Source organism: Canis lupus, chromosome 5 (assembly GCF_048164855.1).
Source record: "Canis lupus baileyi chromosome 5, mCanLup2.hap1, whole genome shotgun sequence".
NCBI classification, from domain to species: domain Eukaryota; kingdom Metazoa; phylum Chordata; class Mammalia; order Carnivora; family Canidae; genus Canis; species Canis lupus.
The window spans coordinates 66243327-66258140 of record NC_132842.1 but is presented as its reverse complement, the minus strand read 5'-3'; the positions used below and the strand labels follow the sequence as shown (position 1 = coordinate 66258140).

At 52.1% G+C, this 14814-nt stretch overlaps 1 protein-coding gene across 3 annotated transcripts in view; it reads right to left on the bottom strand.

Moving 5' to 3' along the window:
- Window positions 1-14814, bottom strand: part of ZNF423 (zinc finger protein 423) — a 334231-nt gene that overhangs the window by 218589 nt on the left and 100828 nt on the right. For all 3 annotated transcript variants that reach the window (XM_072827124.1, XM_072827126.1, XM_072827125.1), the window contains exon 3: window positions 1386-1586. In XM_072827124.1, coding sequence (XP_072683225.1) covers window positions 1386-1586 — 201 coding nt within the window. The remainder of the gene's footprint in view (window positions 1-1385; window positions 1587-14814) is intronic.

The window sequence follows — 14814 nt, the reverse complement described above, 5'->3', positions numbered from 1 at the left end:
ACAGGCCATCTCTTGCTTTCTCAAGCAGGATGAGAGTCCTAGAGAGGTCCTGGCTCAGCCACCAAACCCCGGGTGACCTCAGTCCATCACCATCCCCTCTCCTGCCCCAGTATTTCCTCCTCAGGAAATGAGGGCACTGAAAAGCCAACCACATGTGTCTCTTCCAATTCTGATTCTCAGCTTCTAAGTTGGCTGTTGCCTCTGCCTGTGGTTGAAATACCACAAATTCCCAATAACTGGGGTTTGGTTTGCTGAGCCCCCCAAAAGTCCAAAACTGTAAAGAGTCCTGTAGGGTCCACTGTTTTTGGTTATATGTTTTCTCCAGAGGTTGAAAACCAGGGATTCGGTCTAAACAGGGCTGTGCAGGTACAGATGTCACCAGAGGGAAACTCATAGTTCCCCAAACACTTGGCTTTCAAGCTTCTAAAAAAGCCATGAAAAGTAGAGGAGGCAAGAGTTTTGCATACTAAACTACTACTTCCAACCAGCCAAATTTCCCCAAAAAAACCAGATGACAGGTTCCCTTTGGAATACTGGTCTCAGAGTTTAGCTCCTCTCCCTACAAATCGGCATCCAAAGTCTTGCATCAACAGCCACGGTGGTGAGAGATGTCAGGGACAGCTGTGTAAGGAACATAGCTCTGGACTCCCTGCTCGGGGCCTGAAGATGTGTCAGCCCCCTGTTCCTGTGGCATCACTGCCACAGCTCCAGGCAACACACACCCCCCACTCTCCCACTCCATCCATCCCGTGTGACCCAGACACACATGACTCATGATGTCTTAAATCGCTCCTGTAAAACCATGGGCTTGGCCACCTTCCCTGCAGCTGCCAAGACTGGAAACAGGGCTACAGGTGGGTTTAGCGGAACAGCTCCCAGCCACCCCTCTCCTCCTCAGAGAAGCAGGAAACCAAGTACAGAGGTAGAACCAGGGCCCTCTCTGCATGAACGAGCTCTTGTTGGCCTTTCAAATTCTCCCCGTCCCATCCAGGCCCTGCCTCGGAGCCCACTCCTTCACGCACCTTTCCATACTTAAGCTACTTCACTTTGCACTAACAACCTCTTAGTCGCTGGGTTTCCAAAAGGCCTTCCAGAAATCCAAGGTGCAGACCCTACCCACTAAGGGCCCACATTCTGTAGACTGCAGTTTTGGGGAGGCAACGACAGGGCCCCCTCACCGAATCCCTGCTTGCCAGAAAGCTGTTGCTTTTATTTTTAATTTTATTTAAAAGGCGGATACAGGGTACCCAAGACACCACAATAAAATGACATTAACTGTAAAATTACATTATTAATTCTTTAATCTCACTTGAGGCTTCAAGCTGTTGCTATGTCCAATTATCCGTATAACCACCTGTCAGAATCCCGGTGCTATTTAGCATTACCTCCAGGACAGCGGTGAGCCCGGTGGTCCGTCAGGTCTGCCAGACACTCGAAGTCCTGCTGACAGTGATCGCAGGTGTAAATTGACTCATCCTCCATGTCTTCATCGTCCTCATTTCTCTCCTCTTGACTTGTCACGCTGTTCCTGTCTTCCAGCGCACGGCTGGTTTTCCGATCACACTCCGGCTCTCCTTCCAGGCCTCCTGCCAACAGGAAGAATACAGTCCATGTCAGCTGACGGGGTCTTGGGAAAGGGTTTTAAAAGAATCACCCAGCATTTATTAAGATACATTTAATTACTCTACCTCCCAGGGTCCATTATTCTTGACACCTCTCAGTATATTAATATATGGGGGTTTTTTGTAGCATGCGGTGCCATAATTCTCAACTAGATTCTTTAATTCTTGGTGCAAATCTTCTCGGGGGATTTCCTGTCATCTTCCCTCTGAGCGTGGATGCTGGGGGTCGTGACCCATCACGGAGGTGAAAATGCCTTAGCATTTTGTCTCCTGAAAACCCAATTCTCTTACGCACTTCTCCAGAGCCTCCTCCTAATGCATCTAAACTTTTAGTTTTCCCCAAAGCCTTGCAATTTAAGGGCAAGGGATCTCTTAGCCGAGTTCACCTTCCACACAGCATGCCTCCCAATGTGGTGATATTGGCTCTGTTCTTTGCAAACATGTCCTGATTCTGGAACCAAGGAAGCCCGTGTGTTTGTAAGACCACGGAGAGTCAAATCACAAGCTAAAATGCATCTGAGTCCCCACTCATGCCCTGGGATCAGCCCAGACAGTGAGAGCCAGCTTTGGAATCATTCAACCAACTTCTGTAAAATAAATCACCTATTCTGCGCTTAGCACTATGCAGACACGTGGCTAAGCGGCACAGCAAAGTTGACTTAATGATCATGATAGCGATGCCTTGTGATTCATGTAGTGTTCCACACTTTCTCAAAGCCCCGATTACATATGCACAGCCCCATTCCCTCGGCTTTCACTTTCTAGTGCTAAAAGGGGGCTCAGGCAATCATGTGTTCCTGCCCCTGTCCACAGAGAGGGACACCTTTGTTATTTCCATTTCATAGGTAAGGCACCTGACATCCTTCCAGGCACCCAACAGACGTTTAACTCCACATGCTAACTCCTGTCCAGTGCACTTCCCGGCACTGCTGGGGGACACGGAGCACAGCCTCAATCTGAGAGATTAATAGGGCACATCAGGAACTTGTAAGTCACAGTGCAAAATATGCATGGTAAATCTAACGCACAGAATATAACAGTAATCCCAACAAATGTCAGTGGATTAAACTTCCTCATTAAAGTACAGAGACTCGAACTGGAAAATCAAAGTGTGTGTTATATTTTCTACAGTCCATCCTGGAAAACAATCTACCCATCCAGAAACAAGTACAGATTTGAATTAAATAGAGAAATCTCTATTATGCATAAGGACACTGATGGATGCAAACATACACGCATACGTAAAGATGTGTGTGTGCCCGCGTGTGTGTACACGTGCGTGTGGCACATAACACTGCAGTTACAGAAAAAAGCCTTCAGCACACAGCCTTTAAACCCCCAAGGACTAGTCGCCAAAGCAAGGAAGAGAAACGAAGTAAAGAATGCATTCGATTCGAGGTGAAAGCCACAGTCCTATAAATATTTCAATTTAGAAACAGATAATGTTATAAGGGATCTATTTCTCCCATCTGCACAAAACACGCACTTCCAAGCACCCGACATCAAGAACCTGCGAACACAAATCAGCTCATCGGAGAGCCAGCTGCCGCCTTCCGTGGCGGGGAACGTGGCATGACACGCTGCTTGCAACTGCTCGGAGGCAGTAAAAATCAATGTTTCCATTTGTGGCCCATCAAAACATCTCTCTTCTTACCAATTAAGGGATGTACAATTTTTAGGTTCTTTTATTATCAGAACACGCCAACTCCTGGCAATACAGAAATCCCATTAAAAGCCAGGCAGCATATTTATCTCAGGAAATCTGATCGGCTACTGCCGTGGTGACAAGGAATAGAAAGCAAAGAAATGAGAAATATCATTTGGAGCCTTCAATATTATACGTCATCACACAACCACGGTTACACAGTCAAGCGCCTGTCTCTGAAATTCCTAGTTTACAGTCTCTTTCCTTAATAAAAAAAAAATTTTTTTTAAGTGTTCTGAAGAGGGGCGGGGGGAGAAGAACCATCATTCCAGCTTTATCTACTACACCAAATCTCCAGATAATAAGTTACATTCGGCACCACACTTGTGCTACTTTACTTAACATACAATTTAATAGACATATTTAAATTATCCCCTTGTTATTTTTTTTTTTGCCATATTTACTTGGCAGCGCTTTCCATAATAGCTCATCTAATCCACAACTGGAACCACAAACATTACAATGCATTTGATCTCTTTAAATCTGGTACATCCTGTTGACTCAGGAGTAGATAAATCAGAATGTCAACTCTTGGGTTTTTATAAGGCAAAAACCCATAAAGTCATCCAAGAGCATAAATCTGTTTTAAGGAACTGTCACCTCCCCTGCCACCGTCTACTAATGGGAAAGCAAGGTGGCTGCACACAAAAGGGGCAGGGGAGAGGAGGCACGTGGAGGTGGGGGGGGCCCCCCCATCCTCTGGGGTTCCAGGGGGTCGTGCGGCCAGCCAGCCTGCCCCTCAGGAAGCAGAGAGAGAAGACAGTGGCCTGAAGATGTTGGGGAGCAGGACCGCCTGAAGACCCAGTCCTGGAGGGGCCCTCTGCGTGCTGCATGCACGGAATCAGGACCACAAAACAGGAAGCCCTCCATCCGGCGGGCTTGACTCCCCGCAAGGCACTTTCATTGCTGCATGTCTCAAGCTCACACTAGGGGAAAAGAGCTAATGGTGCTATCTTTCCATTTGCAGATGAGGAAATAGAGGCTCTAGGGGGTCATCCAAAGCCATGCAGGGGATTTCTGACGTTAAGCAGCGCGCCCTTCCCCCCAGGCCTGGGGCCTGTTGGGGCCCTAAGCTCTCCAAGGCCCAGGAGGAAACAGCTCTGAGGACGCTGTCCCTGCTGGAGCACCTCTTGGGGTCTCCTCATTCCCAGATCCCCCTCCCGGAGCACCTACTCAGGAAGCCCCTGGGAAATGAATGAATGAATGGCCCTTCCCTCCTCCATGATGGCCCTGCCTGTCCCGTGTCCTGTCTCCATCCAGCCCTGAGTGAGCACAGACGCCACCACCAGCCCTGAGTCCCCATCCCAAGGGTACCTCGAGTTTCTAGACACTGTAATCTCTGGGCCTGAACTACAGGTGACCCACTGGTCTCTCCCATCAGCAGGCTGAGGTGGTCATTCTTCTCCACCCAGGCTTCTGGGGCTGAGAAGGACTTCCAGAACACAGACACTGAAGGCTTTCCTTGCCTCGGCTCCATTCACGTCCTCCTGGGAGCTGCCTGGAGCTATCAGAAGTGCACCCCGGGTAAGGGTCCCCCTGAGCTGAGCAGTTGTGAGTGGGGACCTCTCGCTGAGGGTCACCAAGCCCTGGACTCTCTGGCTGGTTGACAAAGCTCCCCATCTCCCCAGCCTCACGTCCCCCATTGGACAACTCACACCCTCACTGTTTGCTGATGTGCCCACCGATGTGTGCTTGTGCGCTCCTTTGGCCAGGAGCAGCTAGCGTTTATTGAGGACTTGCTGCATGCCAGGTACCTTCTGTGTGGGCACTGGTGCCAAGCAAGGCCACCAGGGGCAGGTTTCAGACACAGTTGTGTCTGACTCAGAAGCACCCTGCTACACGGTCTCCCCACAGTAGAGACTCAATGAAAACCTGTTGAGAAGTCTGTAAACCCTTCACAATCACATGCTGGGTCCCTGTCCAGGCCCCGGAGGTCCAGTAAGGGCTCTGCTGACCTCAGTGACTTATCACTTACCCACAGCCACACAGACCTTCTTTCAATCCCTTAAAATGTAGGTTTGTCCTGCCAAGGGCTTCGCATTCCTGTTCCCTGGTGACTCATCGCCCAGCTCAGAGGGCTCCCCACAGGCCTGAGCGCCAGTGTCACTTGGATCCCCAGCACTCCTTCCCCATAGCGCCTTTCCCTTTGCCACCACTGCATTTGGCACAATGTTCACTCACGCTTTTGAAGGTTACCTTTCTTCCTCCCCACCTCCCTGTGGCACCTGGCATTTTCCAAAGACATCAGTAGCCACACCTCCCAGTCCACGTGCCCTTCTGTAGTGAGACCCTGCACTCACCCACCAAGAAGAAGGATCTAATTCCCCTCCACAGCTGCCCTTTTGGCTGGCCGCAGTGACTCCCTTAGTATGTAACCGAAGCAATGTTCCAGGATTTCTGAGGCCAGATCAGAAGGATTGCAGCTTCCACAGGGTCTCCTGGTCTCTTGGATAGAACCAAGCTGCCATACCATGAGAGAGTGTAGTTCCTCCTGTAGACAGCACCACCAGAGCTCCCAGCTGTCGGCACCAACTGCCAGCCGGGGGAGTGCACCACCTTGGACATGCAACCCCGACGAGCCTTCAGATGACATCAGATTCAGCTCACTTGGCAACTACATGAGAAATGCCAAGTGGGACCACCAACCAAGTCCACCCACAGAGCTGTGTGAAATAGTAATCATTACTTTAGGCCATTGAGTTTTAGGGTGGTTTGTTACAGTGTAATGGACAGCTGGAATGCTCCCTGCCCAGACCACAAGCTCCATGAAGGCAGAAGCTCTGTTGGTGCTCAGTACTGTCTCCCCAGACCCTGGTACAGACAGACACACGGTGGGGGGCTCAATGTTCAATGAATGAAAAAATCGGTTTCAAAGAAACATGTCTCCAAATATCAACACACAAGACGATTAAGTATCATTGGGTTGAACCACACAAAGTTGCCGTCTTCATGAGTCAAAGAAGCTGAATATTGGCTGAATATTGGCTCACCTCAAATGGTTCAGCCTAACATATGATGGGGCCACTCTGGCCTGCCAGCTTCTTCCTCAAAGCAGGAAGAAGAGGATCATCTAGACTGGTGGACCCCACTACACCACATCCGTACACCTCACAGTCCCTGAGCCCAAGGTGTGGGTTTGAGGAACTTTCTATGAGCAAAGAGAGGAGTAACAAAACCATGTTGATTTGCCACTTTTCATCAGAAAGCAGTGAATTGTTCCACCCTAAGCAGCCTCACTGAACCACTACCCACGAGAAAGGGCTTTCATTCAAGATGACAATCCGAGGCCAGTGGAACCCTACAGAAAGAGTGCACAGCAAGAGATGCTCAGCAAGAAAAGTGGACCCCCATCCTCTTGAGGGAAGAGGCAGGAGAAACTGAGTCAGGGATACAGGGAGGTGGCTCTGCCTACCCTCTTCCACACCCTCACCCCCCGAGGGATGCTGACCACAGTAGGAGCATTTCTGGCACTGTTCTACGCTCACATCCCATGCCCTCATCATGGGATGATGCATACCCTTATGCAAAGGGTTGGTCTCCCCACTCTGCAGATGGGAAAGCCAAGGCTCAGGACCACACACAAGTCATACACACTGGGAAGGGTGGAGGTTGGACTCAAACCCACACCTCCTGACTACAGATCTCTACTCTTAACCACTGCATGGGAGGGCAAAAAGGGGATGTCTGTGAAACGGCTGAGCAAGGGACAGCTGGCTGAGCCTTGTGCCAGGAGAAAGGGAAAGGGGATCAGCCCCAGGGGGGCGAGGGCAGGCTGCCCGCAGGCCACCAGGTCTGGGAACTGGACATTTCCTACCTTCTCAGCGAGGCTTCTGGAGCTCATGAGTCAGGGCTGGTGGGGCCTCACCACCCCCAGGGGCAAGCTGAGGGCAGCTCAGTCTGAGAACGCCAGTAAGGGTCTCCTGCCTCTGGCCCCAGCGCCCAGCCAGCATGAGGGACCTAAGTAAGAAGGGCAACCCTCCTCTTCCTGGCAGGGACTGTGAGGATCAGCTTGCCAGCAGGGAGTCCCGGGCACCCTGAGGACCAACCAGGGACCACTGGGAGTCCCGCCTCTGGGGCCCCAGGGCTGTGTACCTGCCCAGTGGAGGCAGGAAGCTGGAAGAAGCCCCATAAGCCAAGGAGAGAGGAAAAAGGGCAGAGCTTGGGCAGCCCGGGTGGCTCAGTGGCTTAGCGCCGCCTTCAGCCCAGGGCCTGAGCTGGAGACCCGGGATCGAGTCCCACGTCCAGCTCCCTGTATGGAGCCTGCTTCTCCCTCTGCCTGTATCTCTACCCCCCCCTTCTGTCTCTCATGAATAAATAAATCAAATCTTTAAAAGGGGGGGGGGGGCAGAGCTTGAGAGCCATGAGATACACCAGTGCCAATAATCACACATGTTCATTCATTCTTTCCTTCATTCATCCCACAAACACATATTGAGTATCTACTGAGTGCAGGCATCACATGCACACACTTGCTACAACACACAGGGTGCTCCCCAGTCTTATTCATCTTGAAGGCCTCAAAGCCCACACAAAGCCAGCTCAACAAATATGGGGGTGGTAAATGAGTGAACATATGAATCCATGAATGCTGAAAGGAGATACAAGGGTAAGTGCCGGCAGCCAGAGCCAGCGTGAGTTAGGGGCCCAGATCCCAGTCTTAGCTCCAGCATCCCCACCACGCCCCTAAGTGACCTTGAGCAAGTCCCTTCTCCTGCCTGACAATGATCTCTTGTCAGTAAAGAGCCCAATCATGATAGACATGACAGGTGGAGGGGAGGCTCACCCAAATGGATGCCCGTGGATGCAAAGATTGTGCGCAGAGCTGCACACTTATATGTGCAAGGCCAGGAGCCCTGTAAGCCCTGTTTCTTTGGAGAAACCCAGAGGAGGCTGAGGCTGGGCAGGTGCGGAGAGGCAAAGGTGCACGGCAAGGGTGCTGGGGAACAGAGAGCAAAGCAAAACCAGGAACAGAGCCAGGGGACAGTGGGAAGGCAGGGGAGTTGGCTTCCGGACGACCAGAGTCCCCCCAACCAAATCCACTTCTCATCCCCTCTCCCAAGAAGACTCGGATGGGAGGCAGCACCATCTACCCCTGCAGAAATTGAAACCACTGGATAGTGACTTCCAGGCACATCCAGGGCTCAGCCAGGGAGCCCTAATAACTGTACAGGAAGCTCAGGGAATGGCAGCGCAGGGGTCCAGCAGGGCTGATGGGCCAGGTTGCTGCAGTGAAGACCCCCATCAAGCAATGACACACCAGCAGCAGACAGCTGGAGTCACGCTCCAGGGGCCGTCAGGACGACGCACAAAGAAGGGAAAAGAATCACAGACTGTGGAGCCAATGTGTCTGGGTTCAAATCCACATGCTGGGGGACCCTGGATAAGTCCCTTACCCTCTCTGAGAAAAAAAAAAAGGAAGTTCAATTATGTTAATGAGGTAATATTATACAAAGCCTGATACCTGGCCTGCAATAATCCTGGAGAAGAGCGTAGCCACGATCACTGTCTTATTATTGTTCTTATCGCTCAAACCAATGCTGGTAGCATCATGACTCACACAGGAGCTGGAGACACAAGGGGAGTTCTAGCCAGCCTCAGGCTCCTGAGGATGCAGAATGTCTGGGTACAGGGCCACCCAAAGACACAAAAATGTCGATATAGAGAAGAAAATCCCCCGGAGCAAGAGAGGAAAGTCCTGGGCTCCCGTCCAGGCTCCCCCCTTCTACACCGTGTGACCTCAGTAAGTGACAAGCCCACCTCCTCCAGGAAACAGCGTGACCTCCACTGGGGGGGGGTCAGTCCCAGCCACCACCCCCCCATCCCAGGGCTGACAGTGTAGACATGTTTACTTTAGAAAACACAAGCCAGTTTTCCTGTGCTCCCCGCCTGGATGTAGTTGGGGGGCTCCCAACAGAATTCATAGTCTAGGAGGGTATCTACCATTTCCAAAGCGTTTTTCCTAGAGCAACATTTTTCTTTAATAGAGAACGCATACTCCATCCTAACAGCCTGCCTATCTCCTAAGGAAAAAAAAGGGTTTTACTAGCAGCGTGTTCCCTGGGGCCAGAGCAGAAGGAAGCACTTCCAGAACCTGGGCGCTAGGTCAAACCCCTGGCTTAACCTGAGCTCGCTGTCTGGGCTCTGCCTGCAGAGAAGGGCACGGTGTCTGTGAGCACTTTCTCATGCACGCCTGGGCTGGTGGGATGGAGGACGGGAGGGGCTGGGCCCGGGCCGGGCAAGGAGCCTGCCAACCCCAATTAGACACTCGGCTTGTGCATCCAGTGCTGGCCCCAAATTCCACGAGGCAGCCACTATTTATCTTCAGATTTAAAATATCTGCAGTGCAGGCAGCAGGGTAACATTTAACACTCAGCCTAAAGGGTCCCCTTGGCAGCAGAGCTGTAGGCAAATATTTTAACACATAATTTGCTGTCCAAGTTCCGCTTCTTAAATAAGGAAGCAACTTCCGGATGGCTGTCTGGGGGGGCGCCTGTTGCTCCCCTGTCAGTGCTGACGGCTCTGTGAATGGAATTTCAAAGCCACGGTCAGTCAGATGTCTAACCTGACCTGGGCTGCATCACACAAGCCTTGCATGCTGGGATAACCCACTCTGGCTGACGACGCCGGACTGGGTATCGGGCCTCCCTCTCCGCAGGCCCATGGCTGACCACACAAATGACTACAACCTTCCTGAGGATGTCTCTTGAGTTGTCAGGAACTCTAGAACCTGAGCCCAAAATGATTACAGCAGTGTAGAGGATGGTAATCACTTCCCTCAGACCAGACCTTTTCATTCATTTGCATCCCTTACTCAGTGATCCGTGGCCCCACAAAGGAGATGTTACCATTGTACCTATTTTACAGATGGCAAAACTGAGGTTCAAATGGCTGAGAGAGCTCCTCATTCCCCATCACTCAGCTCATGAGCGGGCCAACGCTCACAACTCCAGTGCCCTCTACTGTTATACGAATGAGTAGATCTGTGGAGGAGGCTGGGGCAGCCAGACACCCACCCAACAGGCTGGCCCCTGCTCAAATGCTCTACATGGTCACCATACAGAAAAGTGACACCCAATACAGATACATCAACTGACTTTTAAAAAAAGAAGAAGAAGAAGGAAATCCATGTTTTTATGTGAAATCTCTTAATTTTTAAATGTTGACTTCAAGTTTTAGGAAGTGCGATGTGGACAAAACAATAGGCCTTAGGAGGGCTGGATGCAGCCTGGGGCAGGGGGTGCGGGGGTGGTGGTGGTTGTCCAAGGCAAACACAAGCAGTGCAGACGGAGCCCAGGGCCCTGCCATGAAGGATGTGCAGCAGGAGCCCTGAGCCCTGAGCCCAGGACACTCTGCTCCATCCTCACCAGACAGGAAGGTTGTTAGCTGGGCGAAGACGGAAGCGTCCCTTCTCTGGAGATTTAGAACCTGCATTCCAGTCCACTCCCATGTGACCTCAGTGGCTTATACGTCTGGGCCTTGTTCTCCTCACCTAAAATATGGGATGATATCACCTCCTCCTGCTCAGGTGGCCCCAGGTCTCTGCCACCCGGGCCCTGGTGGGCAGCAAGCTCCCCAAGAGCTGAGCTCAAACGCCCCACACGTCAAGTCAGTCAAGTTTCCTGAGCACCTGCTGTGCGCCCACTGCTGTTCTAGGCGCTGTGCGTGCATCACAGAATAAAGCACGGCTGCGTGCCCGGGTGAGGCCGACATTCCATCAAGAGCACCCTGCCCTTTAGGGGTAAGTGCGTGCAGCACGAATGCATGAGCGCCCTCCCGGAGGGTGTGCAGTGCGGAGCCCAACCCCAAAGGCAGAGAGAGGCGGCGGCTGCCCCCAGACCCGGCTCCCTGCCACGATGGGTGAGGGAAGGAGCAGAAAGAAAAGGTGGTAGAGGTCAGGAGCGGAGGACAGAGGGGCAGAGCAGGAAGGAGAGAAAAAGCAATCACAAGCACCCCCACCAAAAAGGGGGGGTTATATTTTTCCAGCAAGTCGTTAACAGTGTCACTCCTCCGAGCCTCACCATCTTAATAAAACTGATCTCGCCGCATGCAGTAATGAAGAGCGGTCGGACAAAGCCACCCTGGAACCATGAAAATTGTGCGCTGCTACCTCCTCGTGACCTCCTGAGGCTGTGACCACTCTGCCCTCTCCGTGCTGTCATGTTTGGTCTCCCGACGGCTGCTGGGAAGGAGGAGATGGAGGAGCGGCCGGAGGTGGGCAGGGGAGGGAGGGCGGCGGGGCAGCGTGGGGAGCTCGATAAATCCAGCTAATTTGTGGCCTGCGCCGTGGCCTGGCGCTCCTAATTGCTCCCGGTCCTGGAGCAAGACGCAAGGCGAGGATGCTGGGGGACAAATCACCCCCTGGTGGCCAGGGCAGAGAGAGGAGCCCCTTGTGGGGAAGAGGAGGGGGCGGGGGGAGGGCGTGTACCCCAAAGACTGGACCAGTGGCTCAGTGTCCAAGGCAAACACAAGCAGTGCAGACGGAGCCCAGGGCCCTGGGGCCACGCCGAGGTCACTGGGGGACCCCAGCAAGCCGCACCCCCTCCCTGGACCTCGGCTGCCCCCATCTAGGAATTGAGGCATGGACCGTGGAGCAGCAATTTCTAAAACAGAGCACCTTAGTGACTCATCACCGTGCCAAGGGCAGACCCGAGGGCAGAACCCCGATGCACCAAAGGGAGTCCACTCTGTCCACGTTAGACCCTGGGTCCCCACAGAGAGGTGTTTTCTGGCTCCACTCTAAAACCAGAACATGTCCAAAAGCTCACTAGCCAACTCCTCCTCACTGTCCACGCCCCAAAGCTCAGGGAACCTTCACCCCCACAGGCTGGCCACCCAGGAGCTCAGGACACTCCCTGGGCACCTTTTGCTCCTGCTCTGGTCACAACAGCCATGGCCCTTTCTTTGCAGGATACCTGACCGTCTCCTCCTGGGTCGGGGAGCAGACCCCAAGTGGCCAGGATCAACAAGAGGCTAGCTCATCTTGCACCCCCTCCCCCACCCGCAGGCTGCGTAGAGCCGGGCACATAGCAGGTGCTCAATAAATATTTGTGGGGTGAACCAGTGAACAAAACCACCTGGAAGGGCCCTTCCTACTCTAACACCCAGACATCCAGCCACAGGTCTGGGCATCACTGGGGAGGGTCAAAAACGGGAGCAAATCCAGGAACAGACCCCCGGTCCTGCCCTCTGCCCTAAGACACAGAGGGTGGCAAGGATACCCTGCCCTCAATCCTCAGGAGCCACCCACCCAGGCTCCCGGCCTGCCGCTGTAACCCAGAGGCCACTGCCAGCCCCTTGCCAGTGACTGACCCAAGTCTCCCATCCCGGCCCAGGAGCCCAGGAGCCACAGTGGAAAAGCTGTGTAAAGCCTTTAAAAATTAACAAGTTTCTGGGCATGGAGACAGCCTGGTGTGCAGCAGCGTTCCAGGGAATACTGAAATAGCGCCTGGAGGACCAGGAGCGTGTCTGATGGAGTGGTTCTTACCATGTTGTTGCTACTGAGGGAGAAGCCAAATGGTAGCATGCTCAGCTTGCAAGCAGCCGGTACCACTGAGCCTCCACCCAGGCCCTGCACTCCTCCAAGGGCCCACGCGAGCAGTGAGCCTCTCCAGGAGACCACGGAAGTCCCTCCCCACTTAACCTTATCCACCCGCTAAGGCCCGCCAGCTTTCCACGAATTTCCCTCCGGCCCACAAAAGGGTGTCAAGTCCCACAAGTGAGCTGTAAGACATTCCAGAAGAGTCTCCAAGCAAACCTAGATCCTAAGACAGCTGATAGAACAAAGCCAACGGCCCACACACAGTTGAGGGGCCTCGGCATGAATATGGCCAACCCCTCAGGCGGGGCGCCCCCTTCCCAGGAGACGGATTTTATTTTTTTTAAGATTTTATTTATTTATTCACCAGAGACATAGAGAGAGAGAGAGAGGCAGAGACACAGGCAGAGGGAGAAGCAGGCTCCCCACCGGGAGCCGGATGCAGGACTCAATCCCCGAACCCCAGGATCATGACCTGAGACAAAGGCAGATGCTCAACCCCTGAGCCACCCAGGCGTCCCCCCAGGAGATGGATTTAAACAGGCAGTGCACTGGGCCCATACCCATCCAGGAGAGCAGGACCTGCGTGGTGCCTGGGACTCTTGGAGAAACATTCCCACACAATGAGGAACAGAGACCTGGAGAGAATTAACCACAGATCAAAGGTCAAGTGGGCAGCGCAAAAGAAACTTCCAGACCCACCCCAGGGGCCTGGCTGCCTCCTCCACCATGGCCAATATCCGCATGATCTATATGCACACGCACACCCGCACCCCATCACCACCCCCCGCTCATCCTCAAACCATCACTTAACTCGGATTTCAAACTGCTCGCGATGTTCTTTAGTCAACATGAAGCAGAAACCTTTTATTAAATGCTGCTAATTTTTTATTGATCACACTGTGAATCATTTCATTTTCCATTACCGCAAATGTCTCCTATCAGGGCTCCACGATTCTGCTTCTTTATTCCGTTCTCAAGCAACTTGTCACTTTTAATCAGTTTCCGGTTTCAGTATTGCTCAAAAATTAGAAAGCGGGGCTCTCTGTATCATTACTGCTTTTGTTTAAAGACAAAAAAAAAAGTTTCCATACAGGAAAGGTTATTATACTTGGAATAAATATACATGAATCAAATTCAAATGAAATTCCTCCCTGACTCTAACCAATTTTAGCATTAGCTTTTATAATTTTTTTAGGTTTATTTTCACGGGAAGACTGTTCATAATTATTGCTCGTGCTCTCCCAAAACACTTATGTTACTAAAGTGTGAAATGTCTTCTAACACAAAGACAGATCTCTGGGAAGTAATTACAGAAATGCATTCAGGGGCAATAATTCTATATTAGCTGTCAGCAGCAGACATCCTCTGAAAGGCACTTGTTATGAAGGAATTATTTGTGTTACCATTGAAGGCATGGCAGGCAAGCCCAAACTGAAAGGCTGCGTCCGACCAGAAACACGGGCCTCCTCATCGAGGGTCAAATTAAGTTTAAATCATTACCTTGAAGCCAAGCAAACGCGTACCTGACTGTCTATTGTGGAGACGGTTTTGAGACGCACTCGAGCACGACGTGGTCTTCCCGTTGCCAGCGTGGCGCAATTACCCTGAGTCTCAAAAGGATTCTGCTGGGAGCTTGTCACAATAGGGAGAGAGGAGGTGGCAGGGTGTCTATTAAATGCTAACTCATGTCACCAAACAGAATTTTCAAGAATTATAAATTGCCGAGATGTCTCGCAGCTGACCCCCTCGCGTTAAGAAGAGCCTAGAATATTACCAGGAAAGTGCAAGAATTTGCATCAAAGGCAGGAAAGGACTCTGTGGGGAACCCAAGGGGTTGCAGCCGAGGGGACCGAGGGGACTGGGACCCAGAGGATTATCTCCTTGCCCCCGTGGAAGGGACAGGTGGGGTTTGGGCGGCTATACCGGCTCCATCTGGGGCAAACAGCCCA